Source organism: Benincasa hispida, chromosome 2, assembly GCF_009727055.1.
Source record: "Benincasa hispida cultivar B227 chromosome 2, ASM972705v1, whole genome shotgun sequence".
NCBI lineage: Eukaryota > Viridiplantae > Streptophyta > Magnoliopsida > Cucurbitales > Cucurbitaceae > Benincasa > Benincasa hispida.
This window is the reverse complement of record NC_052350.1, coordinates 15361292-15382332: the sequence shown is the minus strand read 5'-3', so window position 1 is coordinate 15382332 and position 21041 is coordinate 15361292. Positions and strand designations below refer to the sequence as shown.

Sequence of the window (21041 nt, the reverse complement as noted above, 5' to 3'; positions counted from 1 at the left end):
CCAAAACCTTGATCTATCACCCATACTAACCACAAGTCTTGGCTTCTTCCTTCCTACATTATGCTGACTTGTATCTCTCTGTCCTTTATCAATTCCTATTAGGTCATTCTCAATACCGTACTTCCTTTCCGAATCCGTGGCGATCTTGTTAAATATTCTGTCCTCTAACTGAGGATTTGTTCCTGTTTGCAGAATCCTCGACTCTCTGTCAGAAGTCGTTTCCTGATTTATCGGGTCTTTACCTCTCCATTCACTAACATTTGAATTCCCTCGAATCTCGGAACTTCTTAAAGGTAGGGTCAGGGTTCTCGTTGTCTGTCTGCCTGCTCTGCTTGCCACTTTTACTTGACATCTTCCTCTTACTTAGGTAGTACACATGCTAAAGACTCAAGATTCAGATTTATATATAAACTTTTCTCCTCTCTTCCCAAAATCTTTTGCTCTCATAACAACTTGTCACATCCCACCCCAGATTACCTTCTAAACCTGAATAGAATGGTGACTGCAGCAGTTACCAACCCTTTTGCTGGCACTTACCACCTAACTATCCTGTTAACCTTTACTCAAACCCTGAATACATACATATCATCAATATACCAACATATTAACTCGGAACTTAACACATTTATATTACAGGGTTTCACAACATTGTTCATACATGAATATTACAACTTAGTGAGCCCCATCTAGTATACTAATCACTGGACAGACACATGTGTACTAACTAACATAGGTTTTTTAATTACGCTTCCTTCAACCTGTTTCTTTGAGTGGCAGAGCAGCAACAGAATAGTCTTTTGGGAACTGACCGCTACCTGAAAGAAAACATTTGAAAACGTGAGCTAGAAGCCCAGTGAGTGACTTAATAAAAATATAAATCTCATGCTCAAAACCGGAAGCTTGAAACCATAATACTGAAACTAAAGTATACCAAGCAAACGTATACATAAAACCTTTAAACCACCATTAAACATCATTATTCCTTAGTTGAGAACGAGCATACATCGCTCTAGCTCCCAACGTCTGTTACCGTCCAAGAGACCCATACTTTGACCTCCCTTTGCTGGTATATAGCCTAAGAGATCCATACTTCGGCCTCTCATTCGGAACTACCTATGGCACATGGAGTTTTCTATGTACCGTCAACACTTTAGGTACATTTATTCAAATACCTTCCTTACCTTCAGTATCCGGCTCACTTAAGCTATCAAGTTCTCGAATATAGCATAGAAAACTCTTTAGGATACCTTCTCTACCTTCAGTATCCCTTTTCATTATGTTTAGGAATACCAACGCATATACTTTGACAATCTTAGGTATTTAAAACATAGTACATCAAGCTTCATTCAACCTTTAGCTTTAAACCCATAAACGCATGCTTCATTTACTTTCGTTAAAATAAGTTGACTTAAATTCATGTTGAACTAGCTTGTAAAAACTATTAGCATGCGTTTTGCAGATATGAAAAACTATACTTGGAAAACTATACATAGTAACATCATGCGTTGATAAAATTCATTAAGCATTAGCCAAATTTCCAACTATTCCTTTTTACGCTAGGAGACAGATATTGACTGCCCTTTATCCTTAGTTGGATGTGAACTATTGATCTAACCTCAATGTCAGCCATTGGTCAGGAAGGACCCTTTTTTGCTCAATCCCTCGATGTCCGTATTACCATACGTGCACATGGTCTATAACTGAAGTACCGTCATGCCTTAGTTACTGACTAGGAGATACCTTTATGTCCCTTCAGATTTCTTAGGGATACCTTCTCTTGTCCTTTCAGTATCCGTCATATCTAACTTAGCATAAACATTAGGTTGAAAAGGATTATTCTTCTCATTAGTCCTTCAGTATCCATCCATAAACATTTAGGTGAATATAAGTTTAGTGGATCAAATCATTCATACTGTTACATACCATCAATATTGGTTCATTCATAAAAATGGAGCTTACTTAAAACATATTGATAGTTTTGGACAGATAGCATATTCAAATTCATGGTCAATTCCATGGAAAAACAATGTTTTACTTAACAATGCAGAAACAGTTTTCACCAAATATGTTGCTTGGCAATCATTAAACACTTAGCATGGGAAATATCTTCAAGAAATCATAGTTTCTAAATCATTAAAACAGTAAGTCATCACATAGTCACTCACAGTTCGTTGGCTTCTTAACAGGTTGTACGCCTCTTCTAGCTCTTCTTGGCCTGAAAGGACATAATTCCCGATTAAACTACTCAGAATTCTTAGCAAAATACCTCAAATAGTTCATTTACTAAAGGAACTTTCATCAACAAAGATAGTTTTACTAGCAAGATCCTTTTCTTGAGCGAGATCCTTCTCATGAGCGAGATTCTCATGAACGAGATCAAGCTTTTCCTGGCAAACTATCATCCTAGCGATGCTAACCTTACCAGCGAGATTTAGCCCAATTTCTAGCGAGATTCCCTTCTAGAGCGAGATCCTCATCACAAATTAGCGAGATTTCCTTCACTAGCGAGATTCCTTCATTAGCGAGATCCTCTTTCTCCATATGAGTTGTTTGCTTGTTCTTCCTAAGCAGCTGGCTGCTTATGCACAGCTTCTCTGTTACAACTTCAAAAATTCATAACTCAAAATCCAGCCCTCTTTTGAAGAAACTTCCTTCTACAAACATGTTTATAATTGAGTTAGCAACATTACCTTAAGATTTCAGCTTAAAATTCCTCTTCGTTTAATTTGGAGATTCAAAAATTCATCATTGGCCCCAATTCAAGCAGTTGTCTGCTTGTTCAACAATTTCCAATTCAAACTTCAAAATTATATAACTCGATTTCCAAGCCTCATCTTAAAAAGTTTCATTCTACAAGGTTGTTTATAACTGAGTTAACAATATTTCTTCAAATTTTTAGCTCCGCTTCGTAATTCGTCCTGGTGCTTCAATTCTTCACTGATGGCCTAGATTCACCCGAGAAACGAACCCTTCGTCTTTATTTTGCCCCTCTGGCCTTATTCCGGTGAGTTTTCCTTCCAGCAGCCCAGCCATAGAAAATAGACACACAGAGCTTTCGAATTCCACCGGAATTACACAAATAACCTAAGTAGTTTGTTAAAACCGACCCAATGAACTCGACCTTCTTGCTTATATTACTACCCAAAATCCAGCATGAACCCTCCTTATGCCATCTGGCCCACTATTGGTGATGAAGGGCTAGGATTTAGTAAATTTTCTTTTGCTAACTTCACTCACAATATTACTTCAGCACCATATCTCATTAGATGGCATGATCTCATTCATATGCTTATTATGCATTCCATCATCAAGAATGACTTTCCTTAGCCTAGTCGAGTTTTATCCTACTTTTACACTTAGCTACCCAAGAGCCTATTTCTTCTTGCTTACATCTTCTATCCTTCCTAAGACATGGCTTCATTTAGCTCATTAGAAGACATCACATTACTTACTCTTACTTGAAGTAATTAGGGTTCGGGTCTTACAAATTCTACCCCTCTAGAAGAAATTTCATCCTCGAAATTTGCTCGAACCTACTTATAACTTAGACTTTGACAACATCCTTTGGACGTAAATTTACAACCTTCCTCCTTTCTTTGTACTATAACATTTCCCAACTACGACTTACCATACTGTATACATAAGGTTTTCTTAACTGTACTAGTTCCTTGCTCAGTTACAATTCAAACTTCGAGCTATTACCTAGAACATCGGCAGATCTGGACCTTTTCCTTTTTGTCTTATGCTGACCATTTTGTTCCTTACTTTTATACTCAACGTACCTCTGGTACATTTTGAGCTCACTGTTGCTCATCTTTTCCCTCCTCTTAGGATTAATTTGACTAGGACTTCCTCTAAATTACACCCTTTTCTCTGAACTTACAAGAATAGAATTCACGTTTGCTACTAACCTCTGAGCAAACGTGCTATACATTCTATTTCTAGTGAAAAGTCTATGTTTACCCACAATTAACAAATATTGATTAATGTGGTTAAAGGGTTTTGCCAATTAATCTCATATCGTTGGAGATTCTGATCTGTAGGTCCATAGGGTCCCCTTGTTATTTCACTAAAGGATATAATGAGGAATGATTTAAATTTTTCAAATCAATTGATGAAATTGTATATTGATGTGATTAATATATAATTAATTAGAGATTTGATCTATAATTCAAATTATGTAAGAGAGATATATTTGAATGAAATTCAAAGAATTGGATTCCCAAAGAGATGTATACATATAAATATGTGATATGTATATATTAATTAAGTCTATATTAAAAATGATTTAATATAGTTACTTTACTGATTGGTTATGGTTAATTAATTGATTGAGAAATGATAGAGAGGTAGAAGAATATAAACATGTGATGTTTATATATATTAATTAATTAACTATACATATTAAATTATATTTAATATGTTAGTATTTGATTAGTGTGCCATTAATTAAATAAGAGGTTATTTAATTAATTGGCACCAAGGGTAAAAAGGGAATTATTTGGAGAAGGGGTAAACCATTCTCCTTATATAATCATCTTATTAGCCAATTTAAGGCAAATGTGGTTCTTATGAAAAACTTACCCTAGCCTCCACAAAAGATTTCCTCTCTATAATTCCTCTCAACACTCTCTTCAATTTCTCTACCTCTTCCTCTTCTAAAGGTTGGAGGCCATACATCCAACTATTGAAATTCCTTGAGAATAACAAGTTTAATTCTTGTGGTAGTGTTGGTGATCGTTGAGGACATGTTTGTGCGAAGATCAAAAGGAATTTTGAGGAGGTTGAGAGTCCACAAAGGTAAGAATGGTTCTTCCCTTTTGCTACTTCTTCATAAAACATGTAAAATATTATGTATGATGTTTATCCTTTCATTCTATGTTTTGTTTGCTGTTTTTGTTTCTTATAAAATGAAAAATCGAATGCAAGACGATCCTAATGCTTCTGCACGGGATTCGATTCCCTTCATATGTATTAGGGTTGGTTTCTTAAATCTCATAGGGTTCTATAGTTTGCAATTGTATTGTACAAATATTTTATTTATGTAATAAAATATGAGATGTTTTATTTGACATTTAGTAGCATTAAACCTACAAACCAATAAACTAACATCCAAGGTTATCTTCTATGGCTTAAATATGTATGTAGATACATACATGTTGATCATGTTTAAGTGATAACCTAAATGGTACGTAGTATATGGATAAGGTTGGATATCTTATCCTTGTGTCACTACGAATATGACCTACTTTATAGATGTTACAATTATTGTAAAGTACTACAAACGATCTGATTCATGTGGAGACATGTGAGCAAGGATATTCTATACAAAGGAGTTGTATAAGACTAGACCACGAAATGACTAGTTTCATGATATAACACCGTTCATAATAGAGACTTACATTTCACCAGAATGATCACAGGTGACATGACCTAAATCCTGAGTGAGTTGTGAACTCCTGCCTATGAAGGCGATCCTTTGATTTGTATGGGTGAGAGTGTCCAGATCGCCGACTCAACAAGCCTACCATTTTGGGGATTCGTTTGATTAGGGAGTTGGGAACACAACTACACAAGATGGAATTTACTCCTTCCTCAAGGTAGAGATAAACAGATAAATTGCTCTCTTAAAGGCTGATTTTGAGGCTTGAACAATGTGGTGTCACACACTCTCCTGGCCCGAGAAGGGTTTGGTCATAGTTGGGCTATGAATTATTATTCATTATTGGGGGAAAACGGTAATTTTGGTCCAACTGTACTTACGAGCAATTTGTGAAGGATCATTGCACTATTGACTAGTTATATCCAATAGACACAGAAATATATCTGTAATGCGAAGAGTGCAGCTGTCGGTCTTTAGTGAAGTGCCTGACAGTTAATGGATATTGAATAGTTTAATTAAAGAGTTTAAATAATTATTCAAGTACCATCAGAGCTTCAATTTATAGGTCCATGAGGTCCCCTTTGTAGCTCAATAGGGATTAAATGAGAATCAATTTTGGATTAATTTGAATTGTTCAAATTAATTGAGGGAATTAATTATATGTGATATAATTAATTTTACTTAATTATATATGATATAATTACTATAATGTATTTGATACATTATTTGAAAGGAAATAAATATTTGAATTTGATTCAAATATTAATTATTTGAATTGATTCATATAATTAAGTTTAATATAAATAGGATTTATATTAAATATCATGCCTTCTTCAGAGAATGAAAACTATAGGTTATATTGTATTTGATACAATATTAAACTATAGGTTATGTGTTATATTAGATATCGCATATAATATGACTTATACATGACTTAGGAAAGTGTTATCTTTAAGAGTCTATCGCATAAACACATGACTTATACATCACTTGGGAAAATGTTAATTGACTTTTTTCAACCATGTCTAGTCATTGATATTTTATCCATTCTCAACTTGCACAACTTCATTTAGCACTTGCAATTACTATCGCATCCATATCATCATTCATTCCACCAATAGTGTAAGTATTATGTTAGAAAATATTATTTTCATTACATACTTCTATCGCATACTTAAATAGCAACTTACTGCATCAAGATCAAACAATTATTTTCATCACTTCTTAGTCGTATTTTCCTGAGCTCGACCTTGGATCTCACCGAGAAAGTATTCTACTTAGACTTACACTTGGGTTTAGTTAGAGAAAATATTGTGTTTAAACTAGAAAATTCATCTCACTTAGAATGAAAATCACAATTTAAGGCTAATAATCATCACATATTTCAAAACACAATAACAACAATTTTTGGATTTTCAACAATATTTTCCTTACTTGTATAGGTTTTGAAAAAAAAAAATTGTTTTGGAAAGTTCATAACCACAAGAAACTTCTCTTACATGTTGAGAGCTTAAAAAGTAAATTGATTGTATAAATAATAGCTCATTTGACTGCAATTGTATAATTAGATATATTTATTTAGGTTATATATATGTATAGAAAGCCCTAATTTAATTTAACATTTTCATTTTTTTTAACTAGCTCGGAGATTTAGAATTATTTTTAAATGTAAAAGATTAAAATGTTGATAACAACTTAGCGCCAAATAAAAATTAAAACCCAAACTTTATGATTTTTTTTTATTTCTCAAATGTAATTTGACAAAAAAAAAAGTATAATTTTTCAATAGTTGAATTTAAAACTAAAATACTACTTTATTTCAATTTGAAGTTAGCATGTTACGGTAAAAAAATCAATTATTTTCAAATTAGTTAAAGTGACAAAAGTCTTTGAAGTCTTATCTCAAAACCTAGTAAAACCAAATTACCAAATTATTTAAACTACAAATTAAATAAAATTATAAATTTAGTCACATCTGTATTTCAAAATTAGAAAGAAAAAAAAAGAAATATTCTTCGAATTTTTTAGTTTATTCTAAACTTAATTATATGAAAATAATTAAGATGACAAGTTTGAGCTAATCCAAAATCTATTCATTAATAAAATACAAGAAAAAGATTTATAAATCTACATCCCAGGTTTCCAAGGTCTACACTCCAAACACAGGCATCTTAAATCCAGACTTCCAAAACCTGCATTCCAAACATAATTTTTTTAAAACCCAGGCTACTTAAACCTCCCAACTTAACCCCCAAACTTAACATTTCTAGGATTAAGATTCCAAACCTACGCACCAGACACCCCCTTAGTGTTTGATAAATCCAAGAATGTCTAAGAATATTAAAGTTTAGAGACTAAATTTATAATTTTAGAAGTTAGGAAATGAAAAAGACAAAAATCTCAAAGTTTAGGAATTGATTTTGTATTTTAGCCTTCTTTTTTAGTTCAATGCTACGATCTTAAACATCGAATTTCAATAGAGGAAAAGTTTTCAAAGAAAGGTAAATTTTAGCTCAATTTTGTTTCTCTTTCTATATATATAATTCTTCAATCTTACACTCAAAAGGAAAATTAGAAAAGAAATAAAAACTTTTATGTAATTTAAGACTATTGACACTCAGATCTGCATGTGTTCAATTGGGATGTATGCCCTAATGTCTTGTAGTTATATGTTATTTGAATCAATGGTTGATTAGTTCTATATGCAATAATTCATTATATAAAGATCCAATATTATCTCAGGTGACTTAAACATGTATGTAGAGACATATAGGTGGATCATATTTAAGTGATAATCTAAATGGTCTATAGTATATGAATAAGGTTGGGTGCCATATCTTGGTAATACTATTGATACGACTCGTTTTGTAGTTGTTACAATTGTTGTAAAGTACAACAAATGATTTGATCCTGATTATTCACATGGAGACATGTGAACTGGGGTATCCTATACAAAAATTTTGTATAAGACTGGACCACGAAATGCATAGTCTCTCTTTATAACACTGTTGTTAGAAGAGACTTACATTTCACTAGGATGACCATATATGACTTGACCTGGATCCTGAGTGAGTTGTGAACTCCTGCCTATGAGAGCGGTCCTTTGATTTGTATGGGTAAGATTGGCTAGATTTGTCGGCTCAATAAGCATACCATTTTAGGAATCCATCTAATTGGGGAGCTGGGAACACAACTACACAAGAAGGAATTCATTCCTTCCCTATTGTTAGGGTACGTAGATAAATTACTCCCTTAAGAACTGATTCCGGGGCTTGAACAATGAGGCACCTCACGCTGTCTTGGCCCGAGAGGGGTTCAGTTATAGTTGGACTATGACTAGTTATTCATTAGAGAGATCGGTGGTATTTTAGAAGTTAGATATAGTTGTAGGGGTAAAATGGTAATTTTGACCAAATTGCACTTATGAGCAATTTGTGAAGGGTCAATGCACTATTGATTGGTTGTATCCAATGTACACAGAAATATATCTATAGTGCGAAGAGTGCAATTGTTGGTCTTTAGTGGAACGACCGATAGTTAATGAAGGTTGAATAATTTGATTAAAGAGTTTAATTAATTGATCAAGTATCATTGAAGCTTCAATCTATAAGATCATAAGGTCTCATTGTTAGCTCAATAAGAACTAAAGAGAATCAAAATAATTTTGTTTTAGTTTGAATTGTTCAAATTAATTAAGGAGAATTAATTGTATAAGATACAATTAAATAGTGTATATTGATACATTATAAAGTATAATATGTGCTGATACATTATATAGTTTTATGAGAGAGATAAGTAATTGAATATGATTCAAGTATTTACTATATGACTGAGATTCATATAAAAACTATATGTTTGAATTAATATGAATATGATTCATATTAAATCTATATAATTTATAAGAGAAATAAATATTTGAATATGATTCAAATATTAATTAGATATATATATATATAATTCAAACTCAAATTATTTGAATTTGAATTTTGAATTAAAGGGGAGGGAGTTATGACTCCCTTAATCGCTCAACTTCTCATCTCACATACGAGAAACAGAAGAGAAAGAAAGGGTTCTCCCATCATTTTCTTCTTCCTCTGGATTCTTTATGTGTTCAAGTGGAAATTCTCGTAGAACTCTCAATCTCTCATACTCCTTCCCAGTTTCCAAAATTGAGTGCAATCCCACAATTCTGCACAATTCTCGTCCCTGAGAATAACAGGGGAGACCCTGTGGTGGTGTTCTCTTTTGTACATGGTGTTTGTGGGTGTCAATTTCGTGAGATTGGGAGAAGCTAATATGCTATGGAGAGGAAATGAGAAGACGGTTTATCTTCAAGGGTATGCGATGCTTTAACTCTTATTCTCTCTGTATTAATAACAGTAGACACATGCTATTAGAATATGTTTATCGTACGTTTTCGTTGCTCTGTATGTTTGGTTGTTCTATAAAACGAAATTAGAAACAATAGCTTCCAATTGCTTCCACTGTGGGGTATTCAAATTCCCTTCATGTTCGTCGTCGTCGAGGGCTCTTTGTGGGCTTGACCTCTATCCCACTTCTCTTAGTTTGGTCTCTCACTTTTCCAAGTTGACCTATGTGAAATATCCTCATATCAATAGGGTGCAGAGCCTACCACACTTCAAAGCCTTCGATAGTATAAGAAGTGTATAGTTTGGTTAAACACACAAATAAGTAAGGCCAAGGTTCTACTTATGAGGTTTCTTACTATCCCACGTGGGGTCGTTGAATAAGACTATTTATAATATTTTTCCTATGGCAATTGCTTGTGGTTACATATAAAAATCGAATGCAACTTGATTATTTCACGATTTTTATATATTTACTGACTAAGTTAGTCGCCAAGACTTGAGGCTTTGACTTTTTCCTTTTGGGATGCGTGTTCTTTTATACCGCCTCTTAGTTTCTTTTGGACTTTGGTCCACTGATAGGCTTTGAGCCTTACATGGGGAAACCCTCAACAAAAATGGTTATTTCCCCCTTTTCCGCAAGAAAAGGAGACTCCAAGTTTGTATTTTAACCTTATTTTCTAGTTAAATGTGATGATCTAAACATCCACCTTTAGACTTCAATAGAGGAAGAATTTTCAAAGAAAGGTAAATTTTAACTTAAGTATGTATTTCTCCCTTTCTATATATAATACTTCAATCTTAAAAACTAGAAAGGCAAATTAGAAAAAAAAAAAAGTTCAATTAAAAGCTTTTCTTTATTCAAAGACAAAGTTAAGATGAGTGTTTGATGATCGAAATGTGTATGAATGAGATGGTAATGAATTTGTCAAGTCTAGTACAAGTATACACTATCAAAAAAGAGTTATCTAGGTTGTATTTTAGGTATTGTATCCCACGAGATTAGTAAGAAATTTAATTCTCCCTAAGACAACACATTTAATGCATCAAGGATAACCCTAAATTTGTGGTTGACCACTAATAGTAAAGGTAAACAATGAATCCTAACAGAAATTTGAGATCAAGTTTCAACCCACATACTCTGGCTTATGCTATACGACTGCATCACAATCACATCAACAATAATGAACAGAGAACAAGTCCTATTTTACCTTGATTTACAAGTTCTTTTAGGAGATTAAGTAGCTAGTCCTATATCTCCATAGCTAACTGAATCTTATATTAATTTAGGCAAATTCTAAGCTCTATGGTCTATCTTATATCTAAGGTTACATGACAACCTTTGTCTAGGCTTTTATTCCCAACCTTCATAGTATTAAGCTCCACTATGTTGACTCAAATGGCCAACTTAACTTAACAAGATATCATTCGTTCAACAAAAGAAATAGAAAGATAGATATATTTCAATGCAATTTCATTGGCTCAAGCCATATTATGCTTAAGATATCTATATGACCATATCCCTTAGAAAATGAGCTCATAAGTAAATAAGAAAGAATAAACATCATTAATTCAAATCTCATAGGTTACAAAGTATCAATTTAATGAATATTGACAAAAGAAGAAAAGAAAATGGAAAATCATAAAAAAAAAAAAAAAAAGAATGTTGGAAAAAACAATACATTAAACTCCTTGAATCAAACCAACTACTAAGGGTGCTCTCTAGGATGGATTCAACATTTCTTAAAGTAAATCCTCGCTCTACACATCTCTTCACAGGTAAGAATGACTCAAAGAACTACCCTCTTCAAGGGAACTCTTGTTCTTAAAGAGTTTTTGGATGATTTTTGTAGGTTTCTTCCAAGGGGTGAAGGTTGTTGATCCTTGATGAGTTATTCACAATTTATAGGCCAAGATGGTTGGATGGAGGTCAAAATCCATGTATTTAAGAGCTCTAGTCCAAATCGAGGTTGAAAAACAATTGAAAATTGAAAAACCATCAAGGGTTGAACGACTGAACACACACTGACTCGGTCTAGGATATGATGCAGTCACATCGGACAAACGATGCAAGCACACCAGACATTTTTTTTTTTTTTTTTTTGCAAAAATATGAAAGCAAACTGTAAATGTAAACTCAGAACCCTACATTCCTACTTAAATATATTAACTAAAATGTTGAGAAGGTTTAAATATGAATTAATGTTACATTGTAGGGGAAAATTAAAAAATAAGAAGGATAAAGGAAGAAAATTCTAAGTGTTGATGTGTACGGTCTCAGGTAGATTTGAGTTTGGCCTTAGCAAATGGAAATTTGGCCAAGTATGGAACTAGGCGTGGATGCTATGAGGCATTGATGTGAGGACATGGTAAGCGATGGCCACGTCATTGGAGGTTAGGCGAGCACCTAGATTAGCTAGCCTTGTTAACTAAGTGTTGGTCGAAAAGATTGCCTTGCGTTAGTGATAGACATGTGGTGATCAAGGCCTTGAGAGGCTAGTGAACTAAGTGGTGAGTGCGACAAGGCAAGGCCTTGGGAAATGGGCATGAGAAGGCGATGGCATGATGATAGGCGAGTGTGGAAATCAAAAGGGGTAGCCATGCATTGAGCATGGGCATACGCCAACCAAACTCATCTTGAGGTTAGTAGATGTTGAGGTGCACGATGTGGTGCAAGGATGCACGCATAAGGGCCTTGAAGGCCTAAGGCATTGGGAGGTTGTGCGCGTGCATAGGTATGCGCTGATGGCATTGGTGCAAGACATGTGAAGGATGCGCTACTTAGTGAGGTATGCACTGAGGTTGGTGTGTGTGTTGGCCAAATGTGAGCAAGTGGTACCGAGGCGTGCACCTAGTTGGTGGTACGATGAGATTGAGCCATGTGTTGTTTGTGGCTATATGATACTCAAATCAAGACCACGACAAAGGAAGTCAGGCATTGGTCAAGAGGGCATGCGGCCAAAGGGGAAGCATGCAATGGTGAAGATTATGGGCCTTGCGTTGATGGGTGCCATTGATAAGAACCTTACGTTGGTAATTTTAAGGAAGGAAATCAACTTGATTACCGTCTAAGGTAACCAACTGTTATGATCAGATGGATTAAACTCACAAGAAAATGTGGCAATTTAATAGTTAAAGGATAGCATGTAGAATTTAGTATAAAAAGGAAGGCTAAATTCATATGCATGTTCTGAGCAATCTACTTGTGCTATTGAGGTGATTTCAAAGCCATCTAAAAGCTTAGTGAGTCTAGTTGATGAGGTAGAGCTTCCGGAAGGAAACTCCAAAGGAAGCAAGCTAAAAATTCAAGAATTTTCATAAAGGACAAATTCTGGGGTAAATTTGGGTCAATATTGAAGATTTTAAGTTTCTAGCCAAACTACGAGGAATTTTGAGATCAAATTTTAAGGTACGCATGTTAAGACAATTTTGAACAAGTTTGTAGAAGAAAATTTTCTGAGCAAAGGGCTGACAATAAGTTATTTGAATTATAATTTGAATCTGGAAATCTTGAACAAACAGGTAGTTGCTTGAGATGAACAAGCAAGCAGCTCAAGTGGTTGACATGCGTGCGAGGCTAGGCTGAGTGCAAGCAGGCGTTGGGCTGTGCAGTAAGCTATGCAGGCGTGTGTTTAAGGCATGGACACGAAAGAGGCAGTGTGCACATTGATGAGCGGCTGGATGGGGCACATAGGATATGCATTGGCACATGTGTGTGTGCATTGGTGATGTATGTTGCCTGCATAGCTAAAGTTTAAAGTCCAAAGAAATCTTTAAGTGTTGAAAACCTAAGGTATGCGTTGGGATGAAGGAATCCTACATAAAGATTGAATGTGCGCTTATGTATATAAGTTAGTCTCACAAGAAGACCAATATTAGTAGCTAAACATGATATTGATGTCCACAGGGTTAACACTAATAGAAAAAGCCTATCAACCCTAGAACGAACGCCGAGACAGTGAGTGACAATGAATGTTTTCTAAATGTTTAGTAAAAATCATGTTTTACTCAAAGTTTTATTCATGCTAGCTCGTGTTAAAGTATGTTTTCCCCAAGAAAACCAAGTTTAGAAAAGTTAATTAACGCATGCTAGTTTTAAGGAAGTTTCTAAAGCATGTTTTAAGTAATGATGTGCTTGTGTACATAAGGTATGCGTTGAAAGCTTATGTTTAAATGATTACAATGTTAAAAGCTTGTGTTTATGTTAGTATGTTTTCAAACATACTTGTTTCAGTAAATTAGTTTCTAAAGCATGCCTAGCTCATGTTTTATGAAAGCATGATTTCAGTATTTCAAGTCTTTGTGTTCAAATATCATGCGTTAATAGTTTCAAGCTATGTGATAAAGATGTTAAGCATATGATTATGATGCTCATGCTTCTAGAATATGTCTTATTTCAAAGTATGAGTTTTATAATGATTATTATCAACCCTATACTGAAGGACTTTGAGAAGGTATATGGGGATGTTTAGTAACAGATTGATACTGAAGGACTTTGAGAAGGTATATGGGGATGTTTAGTAACAGACTGATACTGAAGGACTTTGAGAAGGTATCCGAGTCATAGTACCTAAGATATGACGGTACTTAGTGATTACCACGTGCACGTAGGTAGATTCTATGTTGGTTGTGTTGAGAGCACTCCACACCAACTAAGGTCTAACGTTAAGAGATTGAGCAAAATGTTCTCTCTTCTCAACTTAATGGTTTTGTAAAGTTATGTTTTAAGCTATGCTATGATAAAAGTTTTAAGTATGAGTTTGCTTGGCATTATAAGTTTTATTGCATGTTGTTTATATTTTATTAGTCACTCACTAGGCTAGTAGCTCACTCCGTTTTTAAATGTTTTCCTTTCCAGGTAGCGATCATTTCCCCAGAAGATAGTTGTGCTGCTACTCTGCCACTTAAAGTCATAGTTGAAGGAAGCCTAGGCGTTTGTTTTGTAAATATTTGTACACATGTGTTGCATATTAGGGACTAGTTTTGAGTGTGTGAGACCCATTAAACCTTGCTTCTGTATGTACATGTTATGAGTCACTATGTATAGTGCCCTGAGGTTGTCTTAAATGTTTGAGGTTCCATTAGTTTTTGAATGTTAATCATGTTATTTCAGGGTTCCCAAACAGGTTAGCTAGGTAGTAAGTGCCACAAAAGGGTTGGTAACTGTTGTTGTCACATTTTGTTCCAGGTTAAGAGGGTAATATGGGAAGAGGTGTGACAGTAAATGCTCATAAACTTGGTCCAAATCATCATAAACTAGCTTAATATTAACAAAGGACATGTTGACTCATTTTACGTGCTTTGGATACTATAGGGTCAAAATATCATGGTAAGTAATTCTTTTGCTTAAGAAAAGTAACCGAATTGAAGGTAGAAACACATAATTATGACATTTATCAATATCCCCTCCCCCAATTCATTCTCTGCAATACTAGTGATTAATAATGTGACTACATTTTCATGAATTGTAATTAAGATGCTGGCATGGGAAATTCGCATGCGAGCTTTGAGAGCTCCTCTGGCCCATTCCTCTGGTTTGTACATGTCGTTGGAGTTTACTTGCATATAAATACTCGCACCGATGCGATACCAAGCTTATTACATTTTGATCCCAAGTACATGGAATATTTAACTTAGTTAAGCACAAAAGAGAATTGCTCACTTGCCTTGAAGTTATCGATATGAGACTATTTACAAAGTCATTCCTCTAACACCCACTTGGGATTATGTACAGTGTCGACATTGTCAGAATTGGCCTTCGAGGTTGCTGTGTGACAGCGACAAGCTTAGCTTGGTCATTTATCTTTTGGTGAAACTCCACGAGCTTGACTGGTTGACCTAAAACCCAAGAGTTTGGCTTTTCCTCTTACGAAGCACAAACACCCATGTAGGTTGTTGTTTCCCCCTTGAGCTTGGATATGTGGGCTTTAGGTCATAGGGCAACCCTCAACAAATAATACATCTAATTCTAATTGCAGCCAATTTGATCCTAGTTCAACTAATTGAGGCATGTGGCATTGATGGGTTGGAGATTTGAACCATCCTAACTCTACATGTTGACTAAAAAAAGAAAATTATAACAATTATTATTATTTTGATAATACGTAGAGTGAGAAAATTGAATATTTAATTTCGAAGTTAACAATATAAATATTATGCCAGTTAAGTTAGGTTCATTTTAGTAAATTGTAATTAGTTAAATATTATGATGAATGTAATAATTGAATGTGTGGAATTTGTGAATATTTTTTTAGTCAACAATTTTGGAGATGGAGATTGGAAGTTACAAAAGCCATTATGTTTTAAGCTACATTTAAAATTTCTTAACAGACTGCATATTGAGATATATACGTAGGGCAGCTCAAAGAAGCACATTTGTGGGCTCCGTTGGCACGACCCCCTCAGCCCAAACCGATTCCCATTCAGTTCCACTCGCTCCCAACTCTGAGTTTCCATTCCGAGTCTTCACTGACCGATCTCGCCATCAACTGCGATCTTCCTTCCTCCGTTGGGGACAACCAAGATTCAACAACGTTGAAGAAGCCGCAATTGAAGATCTTCTCTATCCAAGCATGTCCTTAGTTTCATTTCTGTTCCAAATTCGACCCCAAAACCCTAGAATCACAGAATTCCAATCCCCCTTGAATTGAAAGCTTTGAATCAGTTACAATCAGATCTGAATCCACCGTTCCGCCATGTCCTGTTTAGCCCTTGCTCTGCAGCCTGCTAATGGATCTGATATCCTCCTTCAAACTCGCGAATGGTTCCCTCCCCCGCGAGCGTTAGTTGCCCTAACCTCCTTCCGTCAGACGCGATTGGCTTTCGCAGCCACCAAGCATCAGAGCCACCACGCATCCACCGTCCTTGGTGATGATTCCTCACTCGCCGATTCTATTGCCTCCCTTGGTGATGATCCTTTGGCCGCTTCGAATGGTCAGGTTATTGTCGGTGTGGAGAGTCGCTACCGAGTTGTTTATCGCCTCGTCAATGGCATCTATGTCCTTGGCATTACCACTGCTGATCAAGATAATTCTATTAATGTCTTTGAGTGTATACATATTGTAAACCAAGCCGTCAGTGTCATTGTTACTGCCTGTCGTGGTGTTGATGTCACCCCCGAGAAGCTTAGCCGGAAATACGCTGAGATTTACATGGCGTTGGATATTGTTCTTAGGGGTGTCAGCAATATTCGGCTTGCAGCAATGCTCGCTTCAATGCACGGCGATGGTCTTGCGAAAATGGTTCATTCGGCTCTCGATACGGAGAATAAGATTCGTGGGGCTGATAATTGGAATGCCGTGGAGGTTCACTCGCTTGAACATCAAGCCAATGTGGAGGCATTTTCGAGTGCGCGATTTGAGTTACCCGCGGAGACTCTCGAAGCTGGGGATGAAATTGCTGCAACTCTTGCTCCTGTCACCCAGAGTGTGAATGAGCAGGATCAGCAGCCGCAGAAGACTGAGGAACCAGCCGCTGAGCAGGATCCTTTTGCGGCTAGTGACATGATTAACAAGCCTGAAGAGCTGGTGAGTGGTTTTAAGAAGACCAAGGACCCTTCTGCTACAGATTTGACTTTGGCGTTGGCGGGTCTTGAGGTCCCAACATTGCCACCTGCGGAAGCCACCCAATCAACACATATTGGTGTGGAGGGATTCGAAGGAAACTATGGTGGTATAGAATTCAGTACTGATCAAGCTACAATGGAAGAGACGTTTGAGGGCTTCAGTGATGCTTGGGGTGGAGGATTGGATCCATCTGAATTTGTGGGTCCTGAGAAGGTTAAAAAAACAGAAGGCCTTGGTGGCTTGGAACTGTTGCAGACGGGACCTGATGGAACGAAAGCGGTTGTTGCTGATGCTAGTGGTAAAGGGACGCCACTTGAGAATTTGGTGACCAAGACTGAAATGAAGGGTCCCGAAATGTATATCATAGAACAAATTAGTGCAGAGTTCAGAGAATCGCTTTTAGCAAGAGTAGGAATGATGGGAGTTGTATATTTGAAAACTTTGCCACCTAAAACTTCGGATGACAAAGAAACAGAGTTTTCATTTCGTGTCGAGGATACAGCTCCAGTTAAGCGATTTGTCGTGCAGGGTTCTCGTGTTAGTAGTCTTGGAAATGGAATGTTTCATGTGCGAACAGCGCCTTCAAAGGAACCCATACCAATTATTAAGTATAGTTTGCTACCTAGATTAACCCCATTGCCTTTGAGAGTTCGTCTCATACAACGTCATAGGGGGACTTTACTTTCCGTGATGATTCAATACGCTGTGAACCCTGATTTGCCACAACCTTTGAATGATGTGACTTTTACTCTCAAACTACCGGTTGATCCTTCATTGTTACAGGTGTCTCCAAAGGCTATATTGAATAGGTCCGAAAAAGAATTAAAATGGCATGTCCCCGAGATTCCTTTGAAGGGTTCTCCTGGTCTATTGAGAGCGAGGATGCCTGTGGATAGGAACGAGGAAGATGATGGAGAAGAACTTGAAGTGGTTAGTTATGTGAAATTTTCAGTTCAGAGTTATCGATCGCTATCTGGGATTTCTTTACGGCCCGCTACTGAGGGTAAGACAGACTTCTACGAGACAGATCACAAGTTTGAGTCTGGAGTCTATACATGCAACTGAAGCCTTGAAAGGTATTTTACCTTATACATGTTTTTGTTTTTCTTTCCTTGTATTTTCAGTGAGGTATTTGTTTTAGGTTTGTTTGTACCGGCTTAGCTTGTAATTTAGATTTGGGTTTCGTGGAAGTTGTCTATCATTTTTCCATTGATTTCATTTATGAACATATGATTTTGTTTTTCCTGCTATAGTATGATTGTACATTACTGAATTCTTTGGCTTTACCAATGAACTATGCTTTACTTATCACAAGAAACGTATGTAGGATAGTAGGAGCTTCTCAAGAAGCGTATCGGTAATCTTTCATCGATCTGTTTCTATCAGTATGTCTTTTATTATCCAACTGATTAAGGTTTTGAATATTACCTTAAACCTTTTTGCATGTATATATTGATTGTTAGACACTGGATTTTGATCTATAGTTTCACTCGTTAAACGTTTAAAAGATTGCACTTCTTTAATTGTGTCTCCTGGCCCTTCTTATTTTATAAACTAACTATTGTTATTCCTTCTCGTGTACAATTTTTTGTTGTGACAAAAGACTTTGGGTCCCTCTCGATGCAAGTTTTCATAATCTGGAGGTTGATAGCTAATTTAGATTTTAGACTGTGGATCCACAAAGGTCATGAAGGTATCTTTTGTAAATTCCTTAGGGGCTGTTTGGGAGCCTAACATGAGATGGTATATCGGATCCACAAAGGTCATGAAGGTATCTTTTGTAAATTCCTTAGGGGCTGTTTGGGAGCCTAACATGAGATGGTATATCTCCACATCCTATATCATCTTAGTGTTTGGAGGTCTATTATCCTATCTCACCGATTTTAAGTGTTTGTGGGTCGATTTTTGGAATATGTTTTGTATCTCATCGTCATTTTCCTTCCGTGTATCATATATCATCATCTCAGTGCTTCAACATACTCGATCAAACTCAATCGTTCATACTCGATCAAAATTCTCCAGATATCAGAACTCCCCACATCCTATATCATCTCAACACCCTAAATAGCCCCTTAGTATTATTCTGATAGAACCCAAACCAATCCAGAATGATTTTGAAATTGATAACCCAAGTAGAGCGAGATACTTGAACCTCCCTCTCCTTGGATTTCATCCCATTCCCTCTATCAATAACCAATATCTTGGCTAATACACAAATGTACCCCTGCTACCGTAACTATTCTTAATCTATCCCAGTAGCATTGAGTCTCATAGCATGCTTATCATATTCTTGTGAGAAGAAAGATGCTCAGTTACCGTACCTCAATTTTTTCTATTACCAATCACATTGTTAAACCCATGAACTCTACTTTCATCTTTTCAAATGGTAAATTTAAAGTATGCAAGAACTGGTTATTGCTTTTCCCTTGGCTTCTAGGTCGATTGTTTGTTGTAGAATTCTTGTTCGTACCTTGGTATTTGCCTGGATTTGCCCCATCTTCAACTCCAAATATTTAGTCTTATCTTATGATTATGATATAAAAACGAGAAAAGATAGCAAGCAAATGGATCAAGTTGATGGGGCGAAAAAATCTAAATTCCCCATTTACTAAGGTTAAGCTTCATCATTGCTTTGGTTGGTAGATGGGTTTGTCATTTTTTTAGTAGTAGTCACAGCTATATAAAGTTCCATGTAGTTAAGCGAGTTCTATGTTTCTGTTTGATTAATCCTTTTCTTTTTTCTTTTTTTTTTTTAAACCTACTAATTTATACTATAACTTGTATGGTTGAATTTAAAAGAGCTTTTGAGATTTACGAATTTAATTTAATGTGCTTAGATAACAATTAAAATCCCACTCACAATCGTCAATGAAAATTATGAGATGCCTAGACAGTGGGGGCATGATGAATTTGTTCGATGTTAATGAAATGAAACTAATATTAGGTATATCACTTTTCATCATTCAATACATTCAAGTTTTGTTTAATTATGATCCAACCTTAGCATTAGTTCTGGTTTGATAACTGTTTCCTCTTTGTGGAGGTACCTCGAATCTCTGCTTTATCCCGTGGCTTCCTTATTGTTGTAATAACGTTGAAGGTTAAATTACCAGTCTGCTTGTTTGTGTCTATATATTTAGTTTTTGAACTTTCGGTCTAAACATTTCATCTGAATTACAAAATAGTTAGAATCATTTTTATCATTTTCGTAAGGCCAAATTATATTATCTTTAGACTTTGTACTTTGTGTCAAAAATATTCTTGAACTTTTTTAAAAACTTATAGAATATCCTTAAATTTCTCAAAAGAGTTAAAAAAGTATCTTTACCATTAGTTTTAGATGGAAACCGTTAGTGTTTTGTGTCAAAAATACCATTGAATTTTGAAAAGTTTAAAAAATATTCTTAAACTAACAAAAAAAAAAAGTTAAAAATATTCTTATGGTTAGTATATGAACATAACTCATTAATACGTACTCTCATACTTCTCTATTTTCTCTCTTTTTACTCGTCTCTCTTCAATATTCTTTTAATCTCCTTTCTATTAATTGCTTGGTTTTTCTAAAAAAACTAGTGAAGAAATAAAATTATCCACTTCAATTAAGATATATAGATTATAATAACAAAAAAAATTAATAGAAGCACCAAGAGATCTTGGGACTTAAATGTTTTAACAAGGTTGTATGTTAGTAGTTAAGTGTGTGTTAACCAAATATATATATATATA

At 35.4% G+C, this 21041-nt stretch overlaps 1 protein-coding gene across 1 annotated transcript; it reads left to right on the top strand.

Annotated features, from left to right (window-relative positions):
• Positions 1–16100: 16100 nt before the first annotated feature.
• LOC120071310 lies at positions 16101–18626 on the top strand. Its single transcript, XM_039023506.1, has one exon. The coding sequence runs from the start codon at positions 16446–16448 to the stop codon at positions 18378–18380; it is 1935 nt and encodes a 644-aa protein (XP_038879434.1). The 5' UTR covers positions 16101–16445; the 3' UTR covers positions 18381–18626.
• Positions 18627–21041: the final 2415 nt, after the last annotated feature.

Bases quoted from the DNA above. Each gene is read 5' to 3' on its own strand.
- LOC120071310 (XM_039023506.1), top strand. From the start codon at position 16,446: ATGTCCTGTTTAGCCCTTGCTCTGCAGCCTGCTAATGGATCTGATATC.